The sequence below is a fragment of the Pteropus alecto genome, unplaced genomic scaffold, assembly GCF_000325575.1.
Source record: "Pteropus alecto unplaced genomic scaffold, ASM32557v1 scaffold288, whole genome shotgun sequence".
Classification (NCBI taxonomy): Eukaryota; Metazoa; Chordata; class Mammalia; order Chiroptera; family Pteropodidae; genus Pteropus; species Pteropus alecto.
Genome location: NW_006442124.1, coordinates 753,368 through 775,391, shown reverse-complemented (window position 1 = coordinate 775,391; position 22,024 = coordinate 753,368). Strand labels below are relative to the sequence as shown.

General features: G+C 41.3%; 1 protein-coding gene across 7 annotated transcripts in view; it reads right to left on the bottom strand.

Moving 5' to 3' along the window:
* IL1R1 (interleukin 1 receptor type 1) overlaps positions 1-22,024 on the bottom strand; it is a 58,598-nt gene that overhangs the window by 13,181 nt on the left and 23,393 nt on the right. For 2 of the 7 annotated variants that reach the window (XM_025039095.1, XM_015596293.2), the window contains exons 2-6: positions 13,613-13,689; positions 12,174-12,293; positions 8,489-8,555; positions 1,090-1,324; positions 795-984 (exon numbers count right to left, since the gene is read on the bottom strand). In XM_025039095.1, coding sequence (XP_024894863.1) covers positions 795-984; positions 1,090-1,324; positions 8,489-8,549 — 486 coding nt within the window. In that variant the 5' untranslated portion in view covers positions 8,550-8,555; positions 12,174-12,293; positions 13,613-13,689. The remainder of the gene's footprint in view (positions 1-794; positions 985-1,089; positions 1,325-8,488; positions 8,556-12,173; positions 12,294-13,612; positions 13,690-22,024) is intronic. The other 5 variants (XM_015596292.2, XM_006920783.3, XM_015596295.2 and 2 more) reach the window with 3 other exon arrangements.

Genomic DNA, 22,024 nt, shown 5'->3' with positions numbered 1-22,024 from the left:
CACGTTTGAGGAAAGAACATTAACAGTACAGTTTCTTCGTAATGCTGTACTTCCTTTCTTCACTATTATTTATTTTATATTTCTTATCAGTGATCCCCAACCTTTTTGGCACCAGAGACTGCTATAAGAATCTCAGGCCTGATGATCTGAGGCGGAACTGAGGCAGTGATGCTAGCGCTGGGGAGTGGCTGCAAATACGCATGAAGCTTTGCTTGTTTGCCCGCCGCTCACCTCCTGCTGTGTGCCCCAGTCCCTAACAGGCCACAGATCGGTACCAGTCCACAGCCCAGGGCTGGTGACCTCTGCTCTACAGGATGAAACCCCACATGAACTCCAACAAACAAGGCACATCAAAGGTACTGAAACATCATGTGTTCCATGGAGTGCTGGCCAATCCACTTTTACGACAGATGCAGAAACCACTAAGTTATTTAAGAACCACTTGATATTTTTAATAAAACACAAAGTAGTATACTTTGTAATAAATAGTTATCTCTTAAAAAAACTGAATTTATACTCAGCTTTATCTTTAAACATCTTTTATTCCTACTATACTCTTCTCAACTCTACATTATTAAATTAAATTAAAATAATAGAAAGTGAGATTTTAGTTAAGCTTCAAGTTAAATGTATGCAGTCTTACAACTCTTTCAAAAATTCCTATTAAGTTTCACCACCCAAAAGCAAACAATATGCCAAATGAAAAAGTACTTTGCAGATTCATACTATTGTTTACTACAGAAAGCTATTTTACTTGCTGGAAAAGTAAATCAACATACTTAATATAATATTACCTTATACCACTGTATTTTGGGGAACTCATTGTATTCGTCTTTAAAATAATCCAAATAAGGACACACAAGTTGTCCATCTCCTGCGATGGGTAGTCTTTGTGTAAATATAGTTTCTGCACTGTAACACAAGTTAGGCTCGGGCTGTACAAACTTTGCAGTTATTTCAATTTTGAGGCAGTAAGTTGAATTTCTAAAATAAATCAAAATAGGTGAATTAAGCACTATTTAAAGATTTTTCTTTAACTACTGAGGGTCCATAGGACACATGTTTATAACACATTAATTCCTTTCTTACCTTACTGCACAATAGTATTGTTCTGAATCCTCTACCTTAGCAGGAACAAACCAAAGTTTATCTTTATACTGATGAATCCTGGAGTCTCTTTCTGAAGATATAGGTGTCTTGCTGTCATTTTTATACCAAATTATAGTTCCTTTGTTTTCATTTGGGTTAAGAGGACAGGAACGAACATCAATTTCATTTGCAGAAGAAACTAAAACTATTCGTTCTTTACGTTTCTCACAGTTATCTTTAAAAGAGAGAAAAGAAAAGCAATTTCTATAAGAAATCTGTCAATGTTTCTTAATGTAATACCTACATATAAACAAATCAATTATTAAATACATCAACTCATATTAAATATGAGTTTTAACAGCCATATGATTAAGAGTGTTATCTTTGAAGTCTGAAAGATTTATACTCAAATCCAGTTGTATAACTTAGTACCTGTGTACCCTTGAGAAGTTCCTTAACCTCTCATCCTCTCTTAATTCATCTAAAAATTAGTAATAATCTAGCAGGAAAGATACCCGCTTCAGTATGATATGGAATATCAGGAACTGGATATACCCTTCCACCTGAACAACCAAAAAATGGACAAAGTATATGAAACAACAATGTTTGAGACATTGAACATCAGGGAACAAAGGACAGAAATGTCAGAAAGATGGAAAACGAAGGAGGTGAGCTCTATAATTTTCCCAAATTACTGCCTAGGCCATGACATTGCAAGGAGGAAATGTAGGCAAAGCCTAATGTTTCTCTGAGTATAGGAGATGGAGCTGGGAATCCAGGTAAACCAAGGGTTTTCAGGGTAGAGTACAGGGCTGGGGAGAGGCGGTGGTGGGGAGGGGAGAGAGAGAGAGATTGAGAGAAGGCTACAGAGAGTCTCCCTTAAGTTTTCACCTGAGTATTGATTGGTGTAAATACGTAAGAAAACTATCTAAGGCCAGAGTAGGAATTGCCAAAAGATTACATTGAATAATATCCGCAGCACACACAATTCTGGAATAGTCATTGTTATCACTAGCTGGAATGCGGTGGTGGGGAGGGGAGAGAGAGAGAGATTGAGAGAAGGCTACAGAGAGTCTCCCTTAAGTTTTCACCTGAGTATTGATTGGTGTAAATACGTAAGAAAACTATCTAAGGCCAGAGTAGGAATTGCCAAAAGATTACATTGAATAATATCCGCAGCACGCACAATTCTGGAATAGTCATTGTTATCACCAGCTGGAATAGGGCACCAGGTAAAATACCCAGAAGGGTTTCTACTCTGAATATGGGGCAAATTAGGCCTAGAAGAAACCATGTTCTAATCATGACTAATAAAGCTTAAAATCAAGACCTGAAAGGATCAACTATTTCTAAGTAACAACCTTGTGACAGAACAAAGCTCAAAAACATCTTTAGTAATACAAAAATATCCAGCACCCAACACAACAGAATCTACAATGTGTGGTATATAATAAAAAATTACGAGGCATGTAAAGAAGTAAGACAATATAACCAATAATGAAGAGTAAATAATCAGTCAATCAAAACTAACCCAGAAATGAAAGAGATAATAGAATGGGTAAATAGATGGAAATGGATAATAGATGGAAAAATTAAAATAGTTATTACTATGGTGTTCCATTTCTTTATGATAGTAGATCAAACATGCTGAGAAGAGACATGAAAGAGGATTTAAAAAAAAAAAAAACTTAAACCAAATTTCTAGAGATGAAAACTACAATGTTTATTTTAAAAATGCTGGATATGATTAATGGCAGTTTTAACATTACAGAAGAAAAGATGAGTAAAGTTCAAGACAGAGCATTAGAAACTATTCAAAATTAAATACAGAGAGGAAAGTAACAGAATAATAAACAAGGCATTAGTTAGCTGCAGGACAACTTTAAAACATGTGCTATGAATCCCTAAAGAAAAGGAGAGATGTGTGAAACAGAAAAAGCACTTGAAGAAAGACAAGTTGAAATATGTGCAAGATTTTATGAAAATGACAAACTCACAGACTTCCAAGTCACAATAAACTCTAAGCAAAAGAAACATGAAGAAAACTACACCAAGATAAAAAGATGCAGCATTCTTGCCAGAAACAAGCTGGGAGAGAATGGAATAAAGGTAAGTACTGAAAGAAAAGAATCAGCCTAGACTTCTATAATCAGTAAAAGTATCTCTCAAAAATGAAGGAAAAATAAAGACTTTTTTTTATATTTATAAAAGCTGTAAAAATTCATCAGCAGTTGACCTGCACTACCAAAAAAATGTAAGGAAGTCCTTCAGAAAGAAGGAAAATAATACCAGATGAAAAAACGAATCTACAAAAAGGAATAAATAACACCAGAAATGTTTACTACATGAGTAATTATAAAATAATTTTTCTTATTATTTAAATCTCTTTTAAAATAACTGAATGTTCAAAACAAAAATAAAACATATTGTGAGATTTATAACATATAAAGCAATAAAATATATGGAAACTAAAGATCAAGAAGGGAGAAGTGGATGTATACTGTTTTAATTTTTTAAAATGGTATAGGATCGATTAAAAGTAAATAGTGATAAGTTAAAAAGGGATATTGGAAGCCGCAGAGCAGTTACTTAAAAAACAAAAACAGTTACCTATATAAGCCAACCTAAAAGATCAAATAAATCATGAAAATCCTCAATTAATCCAAAAGGCAGCAAAAAAAAAAAGAAAGAAAGAAAAAAATAACAAAGAATTGAAGGAACAAACAGAAAATAAAATAACATGATCCTAAAATTAAACCTAAACATATTAATAATCATATTAAAATTTCAGTGGTCTAAACGCCCCAATTGCAAGGCAGAGATGATCGGATTGAATAAAGAAAGAAAGCTCCAACTGCACGCTGCCTAACACACATATATACACATACTTTAAATATAAAGTCACAAATACATTAAAAGCTAAAAAAGGAAGGAGGGGATATACCATGTTAACACAAATCAAAAGCAAATTTAAATGGTTATTATATTGTTATCAGCTAAAGTAGATTTTACAGTAAAGAATATTACCAGGAATAAAAAAGGCCATTTCTCTATGACAAAGGAGTCATTTATCAAGAGGTACATAGTAATCCTAAATGTTTACCCTCTCACTAAGAGTGCTTCAAAATACATGAAGCAAAAACTGATAGAACTACAAGGAGAAATAGAGAAACCTATAATTAGAGTCAGAGATTCCAATATCCTACTCACAGTAAGTGATAGAACAAGTAGAACAAATAGACAGATAATCAGTAATGACACAGAAAATTTGAAGACATATCAACCAATTTGGCATAATTGATATTTGTAGAAAAATCCTACCCAACAACAGTAAAATACGCATTCTTTTTATGTGCACACAACAAACTTACCAAGATATATCATATATTCTCGCTCATAACCCAATAATCAATGCATTATTAAGGATTCAGATTAGACAAAGTATGTTCTCTGGTGACAATGCAATTAAATTAAAAAACAGTAACAGGAAGATATCTGGGAATTCTCAGTGTATTTGAAAACTAAAAAACACGACTCAAGAGTCACGAAGAAACTCACGAGTCAAAGAAGAAATAAAAAGAAAGATTAGAAAGTATTTTGATTTGAATGACAAAAAATGTCAAAAATTGTGGCATGCAATGGAAACAGTATCTAGAGATAAACTGAGAGCACTTAATGTCAATATGAGAAAAAAGAACTAAAAATGATGACTTCAATTCCCACTTAAGAAATTAGAAAAAACTGCGCCCATAGTAATCAAAAGTAAATAATACAGATCCAAGAGAAAAATCAATGAAATGCAAAAAAAAAAAAGAAAGTAGAGAATAATCAAAGATACCAAGGTCAATTTGTTCAGAAAATCAATAAAATTGATAAAATCTCCAGCCAGATTGATCAAGATCAAAAGCGACATTGCTAGGGAAAACAATTTTAAAAGAGTAATAAAAAATTTTTAATAATTTTATGCCAATAAATTCAACAAGTGATGTGAAAGGAGCTAATTCCTTGAAAGGCACAGATGATAAAAGTTCCCTCAAGTAGAAATAGATAACCTGAATAACCCTATAGATATTAAAGAAACTGAATTCATAGCTAAAAACCTTCCAACAAAGAAAATCTCAGGCCTAGATGGCTTCACTGGTGTATTCATGGAAGAAACAACACAAATTTTACCGAAACTCTTCCAAAAAATTAAGAGTTAATAACACTTCCCAACTCTATGAGGTCAGCATTATACTCTAACACCAAAACCAAAGAAAGGCATTACAAGAAAAAAAAATCACAAACTAATCTTCATTATGAACGTAAATGCAAAATTTCTTTAAAATAGGTTAGCAAATTGAATCCTACAATATATCAAAAAAAGATAAGACATTATAATGTACATAACATCCTAAAAATGCAAAGTTGGATTCACATTAAAAAAAAATCAAACAATGAAGTTCTATATATTAACAGAATTTAAAAGAAAAACTACCTAATCATCTAATAGATGCAGAAAAAGCATTTGACAAAATCCAACTTCCATTTCTGATAAAAACTCAGCAAACTAGGAGTAGGAGGAATTTCCTAAACCTAATAAAGGAGAGCTACGAGAAACCTACATATATAGTAAGGCTAGGAGCAAGATAAGGATGTCCACTCTAATCATTTCTGTTCAACATGGTACTGGAAGATCTAATTAGTGGCCATTATGGCAAGGAAAAAAAAATGGCATTCAGATTGAAGGAGAAAGTAAAATGGCTTTATTTGCAAGCAACATGATCACCTATGTAGAATATATAATGAAATCTACAAAAGACCTAAAAGGATTAATAAGTTGTAGGATACAATATAAATATGCAAAATTGAATGTGTTTCCATATACTAGCTAAGAACAATTAAAAACTGAATTTTTAAATACCATTTACAATAACATCAAACTGATTTATATTCAACTCAATTCCAATTAAAATCTGAGCAGGACTGCATACAAATGAACACGCTGATTCTAAAACTTATATAGAATTAGTCAAAACAACTTTAATTTTAAAAAGAACAAAGTCAAAGGAGTTACACCGCCTTACTTCAACATTTATTATAAAGCCACAGGAATTAAGACAATGTAGCATTGGTATAAAGATGAACAGTTCACTGAAACAGAATAGAGGTCCCAAAAATAAATTACACAAACATATTCAACTAATTTTTACAAAGGCACAAAGGTAATTCAGTGGAGAAAAGATAGTCTTTTCAATAAATTGAATAACCTTATGCAAAAATGAAAACAAAAACAAAACAAAAAAACTTCTGATACAAGATTTCCAGAATGGCAGAGGAAAGTTCTCCAAAAACTCACTTTATAAAAACAATAAAAAGCTTGGAAATTTTTTGTTTCAAAATCAAAGGCTTATAACAATCACACCATTTATTACTCTCATTCCCCCATCTTCTCAGCTCTACTATAGCCTTGAAAACCAGCAGCCTTACATACATGGGAGTTGTTAAACCCAGCAAGAGCAGACCTGTCTGGAGCTTCTCACAAAGTCTCATTCCCAAGCATTGCCATAATTTCACCTGATTGGCAGCTCCCTGGAAATGTCACACAAAGTGGTGGTGTTATTGGTGTTATTGTCCCGACTCAGAGCTCTATAAGAAAGCCCTATCCTTGGAGTGTCTGTTAAAAAAATCAGTGGCAACCGTTTAACACTGCAGCTGCCTGAAGCTGCGGTACCATCTGGTCTAAGAAAAAGTAAGATCTGAGAAACTAAATGTCCATAGGAGGATTTGAAAAGCTCTACTATATTCCTGGGTAATACAGAAGAGCACACATGTATATGAGGCTGTGTACATGCCCAGGAAAGACCAGAGAAGGCACCAGTCTCTTAAATATGAATGAACTTGAAGTCATATATGGGCAGGCAGTGAAGGCTGAGGCCTAGTTGTGAATAGCCTAAGTGTTGAAGGCATACCCCAACACACATAGACCCCTCAGCAAAGGGCAGGGGACTTTTGGGTCCAATAATCTAAGGCAATCTCTGACCAATCGTCAGATGACAAGCAGAGACTTCAGTAGCCATACACTATAGGAAAAAGATCAAAAAGAAACTGTAGAGTATGAGAGATATAAATTCATTATCTTGATCGTGATGATGATTTCAGGGATGGATATGTATGTCAACACATCAAACTGTATACTTTAAACACGTATGGTTTATTGTTATGTCAATTATAACCTTGAGCTGCTGAAAAAGAATGGAAATAAAAGTGGCTAGGCATTAGCACAGTATCTGCACAGAGTGAGAACTCCTAGTATTTAGCTACTAGGAGTGGCAGCAGCAATAATAGTAGCGAAAAAAAGAATAAACCTTAAGTAAGGTCTCAGCTGGATATACTCTTCTATTCATCTGGGATTTGCGCCACCACTCCACCAAAATTGTTCTGATCGAGGTTACTTATGACTTTTTAGTTGCTAAATTAAATAGAAAACTCTCCAACATCACCTTATTTAACATATCTGCACGTGACACGTATTATTACCCAAATGACCTCATCCCTTATCACCTCTCTCACCTTTCACTCCGCTCCAGCACTCTGGTTTTAATTCCTGAAACATGCTAGTACTCTTGGCCTCAGGGCCTTGACCCAGGCTGCCTGGAATGTTTCCCCACCCCCAACCTATATACCTCCCTCCAGTTTTGACCCAAAAGTCAACTTCTCAGTGAGGTTTTTTCCAGTGACACTAGCAAAAAATTTAACCTTCTGCCCACCCCAATCTCAAAACTTTATACCTTCCTTTCCTGCTATTTTTCGCTCTATACTGATCACCATATGACCTAATAACTACTTATCTAATCTATCGTCTCTCCCCCACCCCCCACGTGGAATGTAAACTCCCTTCAGACAGATACTGCTGTCTGCATTATTCACTTCTGTATCCCCAACATCTAGTGACTGGCACAGAGTACGGGCTAAATACACTTGTAGTAAGGGAGGAAGAGAGAAAATGAATAAATAAAGAACAAAGAACTGTCTCTTGATGGCTTCCATTTGCGTGTTCATAAAGACATTTAACACGTCTTCTTAAAAAAAGCCGGAATTTCCTGTCTCATACTCTTCAATCAGCAACACAGTGGAAAGAGGCTTGGATTAGACAATGGAGACCTAGATTTTAGCTCTTGCTCTGAAACTAGAGAAATGACCTTGGGCTCTTAACTTTACTAAGCCTCAATTTACAAATTCTATAAACAAGAGAATAAAAAGTGAAGATGCTGAAAGGAACATCCAGGAGTACCATTCTGTGACCAGGAGATTCAGCAGAGACAGGTAACAAAAATGATTCTGTTAGCTAAGGTACTTCGTGTATTCTAAATAACAGATTTTCTTAGCCGACAAGAACACAAGGACATGCTTAACTTACCAGCCTCCAGAGAAGAAATCAGTAGAGCTATGAAACAAGCAAGCCTGAGTAACACTTTCATATTCTCCTGGAGAAACAGAGGAATGGAAGAAAAACAAAAGTCACTATTCCAGAAAATCTCTAAAACTACATACAATGACCCCCTACCTATCCCCATACTCACCCCCAAGTCACACTGACGGGTTTGTCCCCTTACATCATTAATGTAATCATGCTTTTGAATAGAAAATGGGGAGGAGGGAGAATAAAGAATTTTTTTAACAGACTCGGGGACAAACTCAGCTTAAAATCAGTAAAACTTCATCATCTGTCCCAATATTCAGTTCCAGTCTTGAATATCATTTAGATTTCCCCCAAATCTTATCTGTGCTATATCCAAAGTAGACTATGTACTAGACCCTAAACCAGCTTGCCTCTACTTAGATGGGTTTGTTCCCCACCTGGAAGGCACTCTACTAACGGGACCCATTTGCAAAAGTCTCCTCATACTTCCAGGTCCAGCTCAAAGGTGACACCTTCATTTTATAAGGTAAGACACTAAATCATTTGTGTAAGATGATATAGCTGCATGGAAATGCACACAAAAAAAGACTAAAAGAAATAACATTATATTAAAATTGGCTTGGTTATTATGGTTGGGTGGTTTTGCCCTTCTTTCAAGCTTTCTACCCAAAATTTCTACAGTGAGCATGTATTAATTGTATCACAATAAAAAAATAAATAAAAATAAAAATAAACTGAAATAAAACCTCCACAGCGCCCCTGAGAGGTTTAGAAAGCCATACCAACATAGCATCCGCTGTAATAGGTATCACGCAGCAACAGGGCTACATATTAAACTGAGTCCCTGGTAACTCATTATTTTAATTACATAGCGATAAAACCTCCACAGCGCCCCTGAGAGGTTTAGAAGGCCATACCAACATAGCATCCACTGTAATAGGTATCACGCAGCAACAGGGCTACGTATTAAACTGAGTCCTTGATAACTCATTATTTTAATTACATAATGCATTGTCCACATACATGGCAGGGGGTGTAATCTGAATAAGTATTTGATTCGTGCTGGAAGGAAACTATACCATCGCCTTATCTACAAAAACAACATCACTAAAATCATAGCAATTGAATGCAAAAAAGAAAAGAAAAATTCAATTGTGCCTACTGTCCTCAACTTCCCCAGCCCAAATGGAGGTAATGTTCAGTACAACTTCTTTTCCTCTCTGATTTTTCCTTACCATTAGGGTTCCTGAATGGGATCTAACGATCATGTACAATAAGTTCCAGTATGGAATCTCCAGGAAACTTTGGCACAAATCTATCTATCTGAGGGCTCACGAATACCGCAAACTCAACAGGCCCCAAAGTAAACCGTCTCTCCCCACCAGATCTGCTTCCCAGTGCCATGGGGGCATAGCACTGCTCCACATAGGCCTTGCAATAGTCTGCCTCCTCACACCATCAGGCTGACCCAGTTCACTCACGCCCGCTGCTGACACCGCTGTAGCCAAAGCAATCATCAGCTCCTGCCTGGATTAATTATAGCTACAGGCTCCCTACTGGCCTCTCTCCCTCTGGATTTACTGCTTCCATTCATGCCAGAGGGCCTAAAACTCATAATTACCAAGCTGTCTGCTCAAAACACCTTTGTTGGCTCCCTGGGCCTCGGTTTCCACATTCCTTACCTGTCCTGTAATTCTGACATTTTATTCATGTTAGGAAGTCCAAACTCCTTAGCAAAGCACACAGGTTTTTGTGCAGAGGCTCCACCTTACCTCTCCAGACTCAAGCTCCCATCTCCTCCCCCACACCAGTCCATAAGTCATTGCCCTGCTCTCTAGTCTCAGAGCCTTGTCCTTCATGATTCCCTGTGCTCTTTACCTGGCCACCTCCTATAGCGTTCTGGTCTCAGGCCAGGTCGCTCTCCTCCTAGTCTGCCCAAGGAGCCCCCAAACCCCTTGTCTGGATAGGTCTTCCTCCTCTGGGCCCCCGGGGCAATCTGTGCTCATGCCAGTCACAGCCTTTAGTACATTTTACTGCAGTTACCCCAGGACAGGAAGCCTCAAGAGGGCAGGAAACATGGCACCCACAGCATCCAGCACTGTGCTTGGAACCCAGATCTCAAAAAATGAATGGGAAAAAGAAACAAAAGAAATAGCTGTCTTTTACCCAACCTCAGTAGCAATGTCCAGAGAAGACCATACTTTGATCATTCCATGCTTTAAAAAAAAACTGCCTTTTGATTTTTACAGGAGATTAAATTCACCTATATTCTTATCTGTAGGTATAAGTTAATTGCAAACACAAAATATTTTAACCAAGACATCTAATTTAGGGTCTAATGACATGCAATCATTTGAATAGTAGCTGAAAAACATTCTATTTAAGAAGTGGTAATAAAAGGTATTTTAAAAATGTTATAATGTGCTTTTTAAATAAATGCAGGAAACAACTCCAAGCATGAGAGATGCCCCACTCAGATTCTCCTCAGTTTGCCCCCAGCATGAGGCCAACGAACCATGTGCCTGGCTCAAGCCTTGAAACCCACCTTGGAGCAGTAAGACTGCATTCCCTACCCGTCCTGTAATTCTGACATTTTACTCACGTACATTGGCCTCCTCCCAAATTAGCCTAGATTAATAGTATTATTACCATATATATCTTTAAACTATATTCAGATTATTAAAATAAGATACAAGGCTTTGATGCCTTACAGCCTAGCATATCAGCTCTTTCCGTAACTGTGAGGATGTGTGTTTTAAGTCTCTCTGCTAGAGAAATAAAAAATAAATGGTTAAAATATTTCCCAAATTCCAGTTCCAGGCTAATCAATTACTTACGTTAATTTGTCAGAAACCAAATGAAGGCACTATCAACCAAGCAAACACCGCCAGCTGTTAGTTCACTTAGTTATAAGATGTGGCTTGTTTGATGACTAGGCCGAGGGAAAGAAAAGGAAGATGCTAGCCTGGATTTATACAGAGCATATATTGAGATAAAATCTCAAAGTAACTGTGAGCAAAGAACGTTTAATAACTGCAAGCCCAAGGCCCAGGGCCTGCTGGTACAGGACAGTATGGTCTTGGACACGACTCCTCCCTGGGCCTCAGTTTCTGCATCTGTACAGGTGGGCAATGAGTCAGATGACCTCCTGCTCTAACAGTCTATAAAACCCAGGAGCCAAGCCCATGGGTCCAGGTTTTACTTTGTCTGCCTCAGAACTGTCCTGGAGAAAATGCAGGGGTGTAGGAGTGGCCCCTTCCCCCAGAGGGGGATCCTTTGAATCCATATCAGACCCTAGGGCTGGGGGATCCATTCCAGGTTATGGAATGGGGGTGAGGGAAAGGAGGTGTTGCAATGACCTAAGAGAATGAGGACAGAAGAAAGGAAAAATAGGAAGATGGACCCCAAGACTAAATAGACCACACTCCCAGCAGACACCAACACAAAGCTCGTTATGACCCAAACAACACAGAAATTCCAAGCGTGAAGCCAAACCCAACCAGCCCTCACACTGCCAGGAGTAGAAAGCCTGGTCTACTGTATGACAGGCACAGTGCTACTGCCAGAGATAAAAATGGTACAAAAATTTAAATAAACAAAATATCAAAAGAGAACGTGTTCCTCAAGGTGGTCACAGTTCAGGCACCAGGCCACATGTGATCACAAGGTATCGTCCACATACCCGCCCTGCTGGCACTCAGCCTCCATGCCTCAGTGCCCCCATTTGACAAAATGGGGACAACGATCACAGCATTCACCGACAGTTGTCAAAAATCTCAAATGACTCGTCACCTGTGGAGGGCTGAGAACATTGTTTGGCAAATGGTCACACTCAAATGTTAGCCATTATAAATCACCCCATGCTCTGGTAACAAATAGAAATTTCAGGAAAATGTTTTCAGACAGTCGTTCATTTCTTTTTCCATTCTCTGCCAAATTCATTATTGTGTATTGACTATCTACTCTATGCCTGTATCTACACATGGCCCTGGGAACAAAACTAAGAATGGAGACCCAGGGCCTGGTTCAAGGAGCTTATCAGCCAGCAGGGAGTTATCCTGTGATGCGGGGGTGTCCATGGGGAGAGAAACGCCTAGGGCATGAGGGAGCAGGGCCCTGACTTGGCCTGGAGGAGGCTTCTGGAGAGATGGTGGGTGGTGGGGAGGGCATGGAGGAGAGCAGCACCGTCATTTTTGGAGCATAACCCAAAGGTGGGGTGCCACAAGGCAAAGCTGGAGAGGGTAACAGAGCTCAACACAGGAAGAGTCTTGCTGAGATATTGGGACTGCACTTTGCAGGTGGCCAAAAAATCACTTTAAAGTTTTGTGTGGGGTACGATCAGATTTTCATGCTTTACAGAAGTTTTGGCATCTGTATGGAATATAAACTAGAGACAAGAGGGGAGGCGGGGAGAACGAGCTTCCTCAATGTCCAGATGAAAGAGGATGTGGGTGTGAACCAGCAAGCAGTGAAGAACAGACAGAAACAAGGCATCTCTGAGACCCCCTGGGAGACAAGTTTGAGAAAGGGTGACTGAGCCCTGATTCTCTCGAGTGGGGACCCCTGGGAGACAAGTTTGAGAAAGGGTGACTGAGCGGGTCAGGGACCCACCAGCCCTGATTCTCTAGAGTGGGGTCCAGTGTAGGGCAGGTCTAGGTAAAGAAGGCAGGTTCTGGCCTCCACAAACAGCCCGAGCAGATGCCTAGAGGGTGTTACTCACAGCACCACGGGACCTGGGCCTCCTGGGAGTAGGTGAGCAGTGTTGCCTCCAACTGAATGGAGTGTGAGGTCAAAGTTAAGTGAAAGTTAAGCAGGACCTGGAATGTGTTGGAATTAGAGAGAGCATAGACACCGAACTGGGGGCCATCACCACCCAGGTCATGGCTATACCTTTAGAGGAGGTGACCCTGGAAAAGGGGATGAGCAGTGACTCTATGAGGTCGCAGACCACTTCGGAAATCTGATAAAACCATGCAGCTGTCCCAAAGAAAAAGATACCAAAAAATAAAACATTCTGTATACAATGGGAGGTATTCCAGGACCACTTGAATTTGAGGGTGCGGGACTGAACTGTTTATGAGAACAGGCCGGCGGGCCACTGGGGCAACCCAGCCCTATTACCTCAGAGAAGGTCTTTTCTTGTAGCGAGTGATCCTGCTGCTCAGGAGAGAGTCACCATCTTTAAGGGGCGCGTCTACCTGAGGAAGGAAGAGTGGACATGAGCATAAGTTTGAATGAAAGAATTTAAAGGCACCAATGCCACACACTTCTCAAGAGGTGTCAAAAAAAAAAAAAAACAAGCTTACAAAAATGAGTCATACATTTAAGGAGGATATGATCCACAGTTTCAGAAAATCAAATCACAGAGTGAGGGCTACGAAGAGCTTGCAACCACCGGCAATTGGTTAAACACCGTACCTGGCATTTTGCTAGACACAGAGATGCAGAAATTAATTAAATCACCTCTGGAGAACTTACAGCCTAAAGTGCTTGGAGAATAAAGCTCAGAGAAATGCACAAGATGCAAGAACAAAATGAACAGGCCCTTTCTGAGAACCTGTACACTCTCAGTCCTCAGCTTTTCTTATACCAAGCGTATGACTATACCTGCAATGCAGATTACATAATTTGAAATAACTTCGAAAAGGCTGAGCTGTGGCTGCCTTCTGTTATGTCCTGTAGACATTTCGCCATTCATTCTCTGCTTCTCCAGTTTACTTGTAGTACTTTGGAATATCATATAATCATTTCCTTAAGCCTTTGAAAACTCTGAAGGTCGAAGCATAAGCCCTTTTAAAGCCCAATTCATAAAACAGCCTAACTCAACGCCAAACATTTTGTTTAGACTAAATGCACTAAATACCACCTTATTATTCACTTTAGACATTGGAGAAAGGACACAGCATAATATTAAGGTGCCAGAGGCACAGGGGCTTTTCAACATAAATCAAAACACCACAGAATCAAGAGACGACTCTGTGATCCCCCTATTCCTATTCCCTGCACAGCATCACCCCAGTCTCCCGTCGTATGTCCCAGCAATGACTGCAGCTGATGGGAATTACATGGAGAATGTCAGAGAAATTAATAGGTCAGAGGAGGGGGAGGATGGGCAGGAGGAATGAATTTGTTTGCAGAGGAGTTGACACCCCATGTCCCCCTAACCACTTCACTTTCCCTCTTCCTCTTTGCCCCAGAAACTTCTAAAAAATTTTTACACTCATTTCTTCCACTTCCCATACGCCACCGGCTGCCGCCTGTGCTGACCGCTCCTCTTAAATGCACTGGCCAGGCCACCACAAGCAAAGGGCCCTCAGGCTCCATCTTACTGAGCAGCTCCACAGCACCTGGCCCAACCCACCTTCCTCTTCCTTGACTCCCTGGGTTGAAGTCACCCCCGCCCATCCTCCTGCCTTCACCTTCCAACTCACCGTTGCCTTCCAGGCCCTTCTCCTTGCCCATCCGTACATACTGTGCCATTCTGTCTCCGTGGGGCCTCTCTGGCGTTTCTGGGACTGTTATTCAATTCTACCCATCCCATGACCATGACCAGCTCTGAAAGTACTCTTTTCAGAAGCCTCTCCAAGAGTCACCTATGGACGCCCCCTCCCTCCAGAGCCAGGAGCACCAAGTCACAAAGGTTCTGCCTCTGGCAGCACTGAATGGGGGCTCCCCTGTTGCTGGTCTTCCCTCCCTGGGCCAGGGGTAAAAGGTACAGGGCAGTCTCACCTCACCCACACTCTTGTGAGAAGAGTCCCATTTTACATATCTTGAATGTGGTAAGAGCTCAATAAATAGAAAAAGAAAGAAAGAAGAAAAGAAGGGAGGGAGGGAGGAATAAGGTAGGAAGGGAGGGCGGAGCCCACCAACCCCCATCTTTGCATGAGACTACATAGGGACAAAAACCTGGCCTAGAATCAAGGGGGCCAAGGACGGAATATGGGTCCTAAGTGTAAGTCAAAGAGCGGAAGTGCAAGGGGAACCATTTTGGGGATCTGGAGATGGCCAGGAATCATACCAGAGAAAGCAAAAAACTAAAGGAGGCAGACAAAGGGCCTGGGGCCAGAGGCCAGGAGTCTCTGAAGGAGAGAGCAGGGGGAACAGGACTGGAGGCAGAAGCTACTAATGTCAGAGAAATACCGTGTATGTAAAACATCCCTTCTTCAGAAGCAACTCAATGAAGTCCACAGTGACTTTTGAAACGGATTTATAGTAAAATTCAAAATATGCTTTTAGAAAATATCGACAATCATAAAAAGTCACAGATTTATACCACTGTGGTTTTTTTCAGATGAATTTTCCACATAAAATAAAAGGATTAAGGAAGGGGAAAGAATTAAAGCCCCAAAAAAGTAACCAGTTCTAACACACTGCTCCCCTCTCCTGCCTGATGTGCAGCGATGCCTATGTGACCCATGGAATTTTCAGACTCCTAACACCCTCAGAGCAGCTTCCAGCTGATGGGCAGAGGCCAGGAGCTACACCAAGGCAAGGGTCCCCAATCCCTCATCTGTGGCCTGTTTGGAACCAGGCTGCACAGCAGGAGGTAAGCGGCAGGCAAGTGAGTTAAGCTTCATCTGTATTTGCAGCAGCTCCCCAGCACTAGCATTGGCTCCACCTCAGATCTTCAGGAAGGATTATCATAGGAGCACTGGTCCCTGCTGCCAAAAAGGATCCCTGCAGCAAGGTACTGAGCCCAACCCACCCAACCTGTGGCAGTCAGTGGGGGGGCAGGTGTGAAAACAGGACGTATGGCTTTCTATGACAATCACACGAAAAAGCTGGCCATGATGAACTAACTACCCAAGTGTAGCTCCCACTGCTTTTTTGGCAATTATGACATATTTAGGAATATCAGTATATAACAACATAACTATGTGGCACATAGAACTTATATATAAAACTACTTGTTTATTAAAGATAAAATGAAAACGCACATTTGAGGCATGAAGCAACTTCCTACCAGACCGAGAATGAGAAATTTCAATGTGAACTAAATTACAAAAGCAGAGATTAAGTATAAGAATTAACAAGGAACATACTGGCTCCCAACAGAAGCTTCCTTCAGGAAGGACTGACTTAATCTATAGCGCCACCCTCTCACTCTGCAAGAAATTCCATACCCATGGCAGACACAAGAAAAGTGATAGCAGGGGGACTGAGGGGTTGTCACAAGAACCTAGGCAGTTTCAAGACCCAGGACCCCAGTGCAGGGGGAGGGGCATTTGTTCCTACTCGTGGCCACGTAGTATCTATTAATAAATGCCTTTTTATTCTTGAGGAATTTCCTTCTTGTTCCTGAGGAATTCCCCCACATTGTGGATCTTGCCTTCCAGGACAGAAGCCAGGCGCTGGACAGAGGTGGCACGCATCAGACACGCCCCAGACATCATGAGGATGCACTCGCGCTGTGGCTCCACTTCTGGGGAGAGTGGCAGCAGAGGCACCCGGTGCTGGGGGCAGCATCTGAGCACAGGATGCACCGTCAACACAGCATATACACAGAGCAGCCCTTGGTGTGTCTTACACTGTTTTTACCTACATTAAACCCCAAACCTGACTCCCCAGCCAGCCCCCAGCTCCATCCCATATTTTGAGGGGTTCTGAGCATGCACTCGAGTAGACACTCCAATCCACATGTCCACGTCCATCCCCCCTATACAGCATCGGCCATGGCAAGGCATGTGGCTGGCTGAGAAGCAGAGCAGAACCCTCCAGGGTCTGGGTTTAAGGGAAGTTCTGCGGGAAACTCTACAGAAACCCAGAAAAAGAGAAAAGATGTCATGAGGTGAATCCTTGTTCTTCCAGGGACCGGAAGTAGCAGGGCCTCACTTCTGCAATTGAAAAGGAAATCCTGATGGTACTTTCCATGGTCCACTTGTGACAACTGAGGGCCTCATAAATACGTTCGCAGCATCGTTTACTACAGCTTCCCCTCCTGAACGTGAATCAACATGAGTGTATATGCATATTTGGCATGATGAAGAAATATGAAGAGAAGTAGGCTCCAACCAATTGACTATAGCTGAGAAATGACTGTGGATGAGTGCCTGGAAAAAGCAAGGACTAAAGCAGGTTCTTTAGCTCCTGAAATATCACAACTTCCATGTTCTATTGAGAACCAGTGGAAACATGTATGGGGAATGGGTTATGCTATTAAAATAAAATCTATAATTATGACCTCCTATTACAAGGATTCAAACAGCTATTAAATAATTTCCCACTTTGTCAAGACCAAAAATATCAGTTTTGAAGATGAAGTATAAAGGAACTTACTTATAAAGCCACAGAACCACACAGTTGTGGAAAATACTTGGGAATTCTGTATTCGCGCAAGTCCTTGTTCCACAAACCCCCAAGGAGATGCTGTAAACAGTTGAGAAACTCAAAATTCATCTTCCTAGGGTATTGATTTTACCAAAATATTTTCTGGGAGGAGTTATTATTTTCAAATTAGAGAAAATATGGCTATACTATGAAGCGGAAAGGAAAACCCCCAACAGTTGAAACGTGAGGCATCAATAACTCTTAAGGTGAGCCACTTTGGCATACTGGGTTGAGCATTTACTTTCCATTTCCCAAGAGGACTCTTTTGGTGGGAAAATCTGAGAGGCACCGAGCCCCGTGAACACCCAGAGTCACAATCATGCAAAATGGAAGCCCTCACCCCTATGGGGACAGACAGAGCAACCTAATTACTCAGGAGATCCCCCCAGGATGGTTCCCCACTCAAGACATGGAAGGAAAACATGGAAGTGACCCCAGAGGGGTCTCTAAATGTGACACAGCCATTTTTGTCCTGCAGAGATGAGCGACACACACTCCACCCCACACAGACATCCTAAAACTCACCTGTGCATTCAGCATGGCTCTCACAGATTTTCCCCTGAGAAAAAGTTTTATTTACACAACTATGACCAAACAAAACCGCCCCACGACAGAGGCAACGGAAACACTCAACATCTCAAAAAGTCCAAGAAACACTGACAGTTTGGCCATCCTCCTATCGGTGGGTGGATACAAAAGCCTAGCTCGCAATAGTTTTACGTGGCTTCTTTACCTGTACAAATGAGGCAAGGAACATTTTTTAATCATCAAAGGATCTCATGTTCAGGATATAAAGATAAGGCAAAGAAAGAGAGCAACAGAGATTTTAGGTGGTGCTGTTCAGCTATTACAAGGCATGAAGCTGCCAGATTGGTGGGTTTTCAGGGCAAAGGGGAAGACAAAGCACAGAGGGATGTGATTACTGTCACAAGAGGGCTAAGGACAGATATGGGCCAGACCGAAGCCTCTTGACCGCTAGACTGATATTTAACGAGGTCTCCGTTTTGTCCCTACGAACCCCCTGGACGACACAAACCAGACTCAGAGAGGGGAATGGTTCTGGTCTCCTGTCCCTTGTCCCCTTTTAAATGCTCTGCCTTGCCCTTTCTGCCTTCCTTCATCCCTCCAGCACAGTTCCAATCGAGGCACTTGCCAAAGGCTATGACACTGAGTCCTACCACACAAGACTTGTCGAAATTGACTTTGAGAGACAGTGTGTCCCTGAGCACTGCCTTCCAGTCAGGTAATAACAGTAGAATCTACAGGTGGAGTCTCAGAGGACCAGGCATTCTCCACAAGAATTTTTAACTGTTTTCACGTCTACAGGCTTTTTTATTGAAAGAAAAAGTGAAACACACAACAAATCCTAAGTATAAAATTCCATTAACTGTGACAACTGTATATACCAGAAATACTCCATCAAGATATAGATCATTCCCATCCCCCTTCAAGTTCCCTTGTGTCCCTTAGTAGTCACTGTCCACTGCACACAGCACCCACTGTTCTGATTTCTATCCCCACCGCCACAATGCTTTAACAGTTAACATGCATGCTCTCTGGACAGCTAGCTTACACCCCATGGGTGCCCTGCTTCTTCAGGGCACATATGTGCATTAGTGCTTTACTCACTTCCTACCGAGTGATGCCAGGAAAGCAATGGTTCTCCAAGGGCCCGCATGGCCCCTGCAGGAGCATTTGGGAAAATGTGGGAAGAGGATGTTTTGGGTGATCACAGCAATGTATCTAATGGTGGAGGCCAGGGGTGCTAGATTTCTGGGACAATGCAAGGCAGTTCTGCCCAGTAAGGATGTGTCCCTTGTCCTGCATGACTTGTTACCTCAGACTTTCATGCCAATGGAAAACATCATTTATAATTTTGGACCCTAGCACCTAACCATATCCTACACTTATATAAAATATGTATAGTTGGCCACTTTTCACATATACTACATTTTCCAGGGATGCACTTACTGGGAAAACAAAAAGGACTGGTCTTTGACTATCATTTAGACCTTGACCAGGAGTCACTCATCTGACTGAATAGGACTCATTTGTTCCAGGCTGCACTAGAGCTGTCCCACCATGCTGTCCTACAGTCAGTCCACATAAAGCATTTGGTGACCTTACTCAGTTCCAGTTTTGGTGACCTTACTCAGTTCCAGTTTAACTCTGCCCAAGCAGTCACACACTGAAATCCACACTTTTTTTTTAATACAAATTATTTTCGTTTATTCTTTACAACTAGCTATTATATTGACTATTTGGAAATTTTGTTGTAGGCAAGTTTTATTATATTATTTCAGAATTTTAAAAGGGGTGTTTTAAAATATGACAAGGGGGTATTGGGTTTTGAATGAGGTGTGAAGCCCTGATCTAAAGTGACAGCATCATCTACAGCCATGCTACCCTGAACAAGCCCAAACCCGTCTGATCTCGGAAGCTAAGCAGACTCAGGCCTGGTTGGTACCTGGACGAGAGACCACCTAGGAAGACAAGGTGCTGTAGGCATAAAAAATAAAAAATAAATAAAAACATAAAATGACAGCATCTATCTCTTAATTTGACGACTAGTCAGGAGTCACTGGTTATTTTTTCAGGGGTCCAAAGTTCCCCCCATTTGGGAAGCCGGCTGTGCAGACCCCAGGATGCCTCAGACCACAGACCTCCTATCAGCACCCTGAGCCCAGCTGAAATGTGGCTATCAAATTGTACTTTCGATGGGGGTCATTTCAAGAGACAGCCTCAAACTTGCTCTTAAATGGAGACTTTCAGGAAAAAGTTCCTGCTTCTCTCTGTACCAGGAATGCTTTTACTTCTCCTGAGCACTTCTTTTCCATCTTGAAGACACAGATGGCTGTGCCCCACCAGGCTGCCTCCCTCTCACTGCCAGCAAGAAAGTGTACCAGTGTTGTCAACCTTGCCTACACATTAGAACCACCTGGGGGGCTTAAAAAATACCAGTGGCTGCGCAAAGTCCTGGAGATGCTAGTCTGCTTGCTCTGCAGTCCAGTCCTGGCATTTCTCAGAGTGCCAAGGCACGGGAGGGCTGGGGCACTTAGCTTATCTCTGCATTTGCAGCCCCACTTGGCAGCTTTACAAGAATATAGTTCAGTGAGGTTTACATTATACAGTTGACCCCTTTATCTGTGGGGTTATGTTCCACACACAGCAAAATAGCCAAGTAAGACTGGAAATAAATCAGGGGTTCCACACCCCTTCTCCCATCAAATCCTAGCCCAAAGGTCCTGTGTTTTTGACTAGCACACAACATAATACAGGATATGAATACAGACTGCTAAATGAAATATTAAATAGGAAATTAAATAAATAAGAAAGTAAAGGACTCAGGAGAGAAAAAAACACCCACAGCTGCATGTAATTTGAGCAGGGGATGTAGCTAATTCCCCCAGCACCATCTCTGGGCTTCCACCGGTCATCAATAAGCACAGAGGAGTTCCATGGTTTACATTCACCCTCCAGAAGCTTGCCACTAAGCCAGCGTGACCCAAGCATCACATTCCATGGTGATGAATCTCAACTCACCTTTTCTCCATGGCATCAGCGGCCCAGAGACATCCCTCACTCAGTTTCTAAGCTCTGGAGCTAGAACTACTGGAACATGCCCATCTGGCAAGCAGTCCTTGCTGCCAGGAAACACTGGACAGCTGCCCCTGGCAGGAATCTGCACACTGCTTGGTAGCCTTCCTCCCTCCCGGCTGGGCAGAGAAGACAGCCTGGCAGGCAGGAACCACTGGGAGCCATCATGCCATAAAGTAGTAGGCATGGGGTTTGGTGTCCAGAGGTGTCCCTGTCCTGGGTGCCAGTCCTTCAGCAAGTCAGTCACCCTGATAAGCTTCTGCTTCCTTTGATGTGAAAGGAGGGTGATACTAATATGTCTCTCACAAGACTGTTGGCAGGATAAAAGAGCAGTAAGTATAAAGGGCCTTATAAACTGTAAAGAGTCTGACAGGCCTGTAAATGAGTGTCTTCTTGGTGTCTGTTTGTACCCACACCACCCAGCATGTCCTTGAATCAGAGGGGCCACAAGTAGACCTCCCTGACTGTGTTCAGGGCATTCATCCCCATCTAGTTAAGGAGACTGACCTCTCTGAGCTTAAATCCCTTACAGGGACACTTCTGAACTTCTAAGAAGGAAGGACACTCCTAAACCGGTTGAACTTGGCCGTTTTACAATGCCTGGAAGCA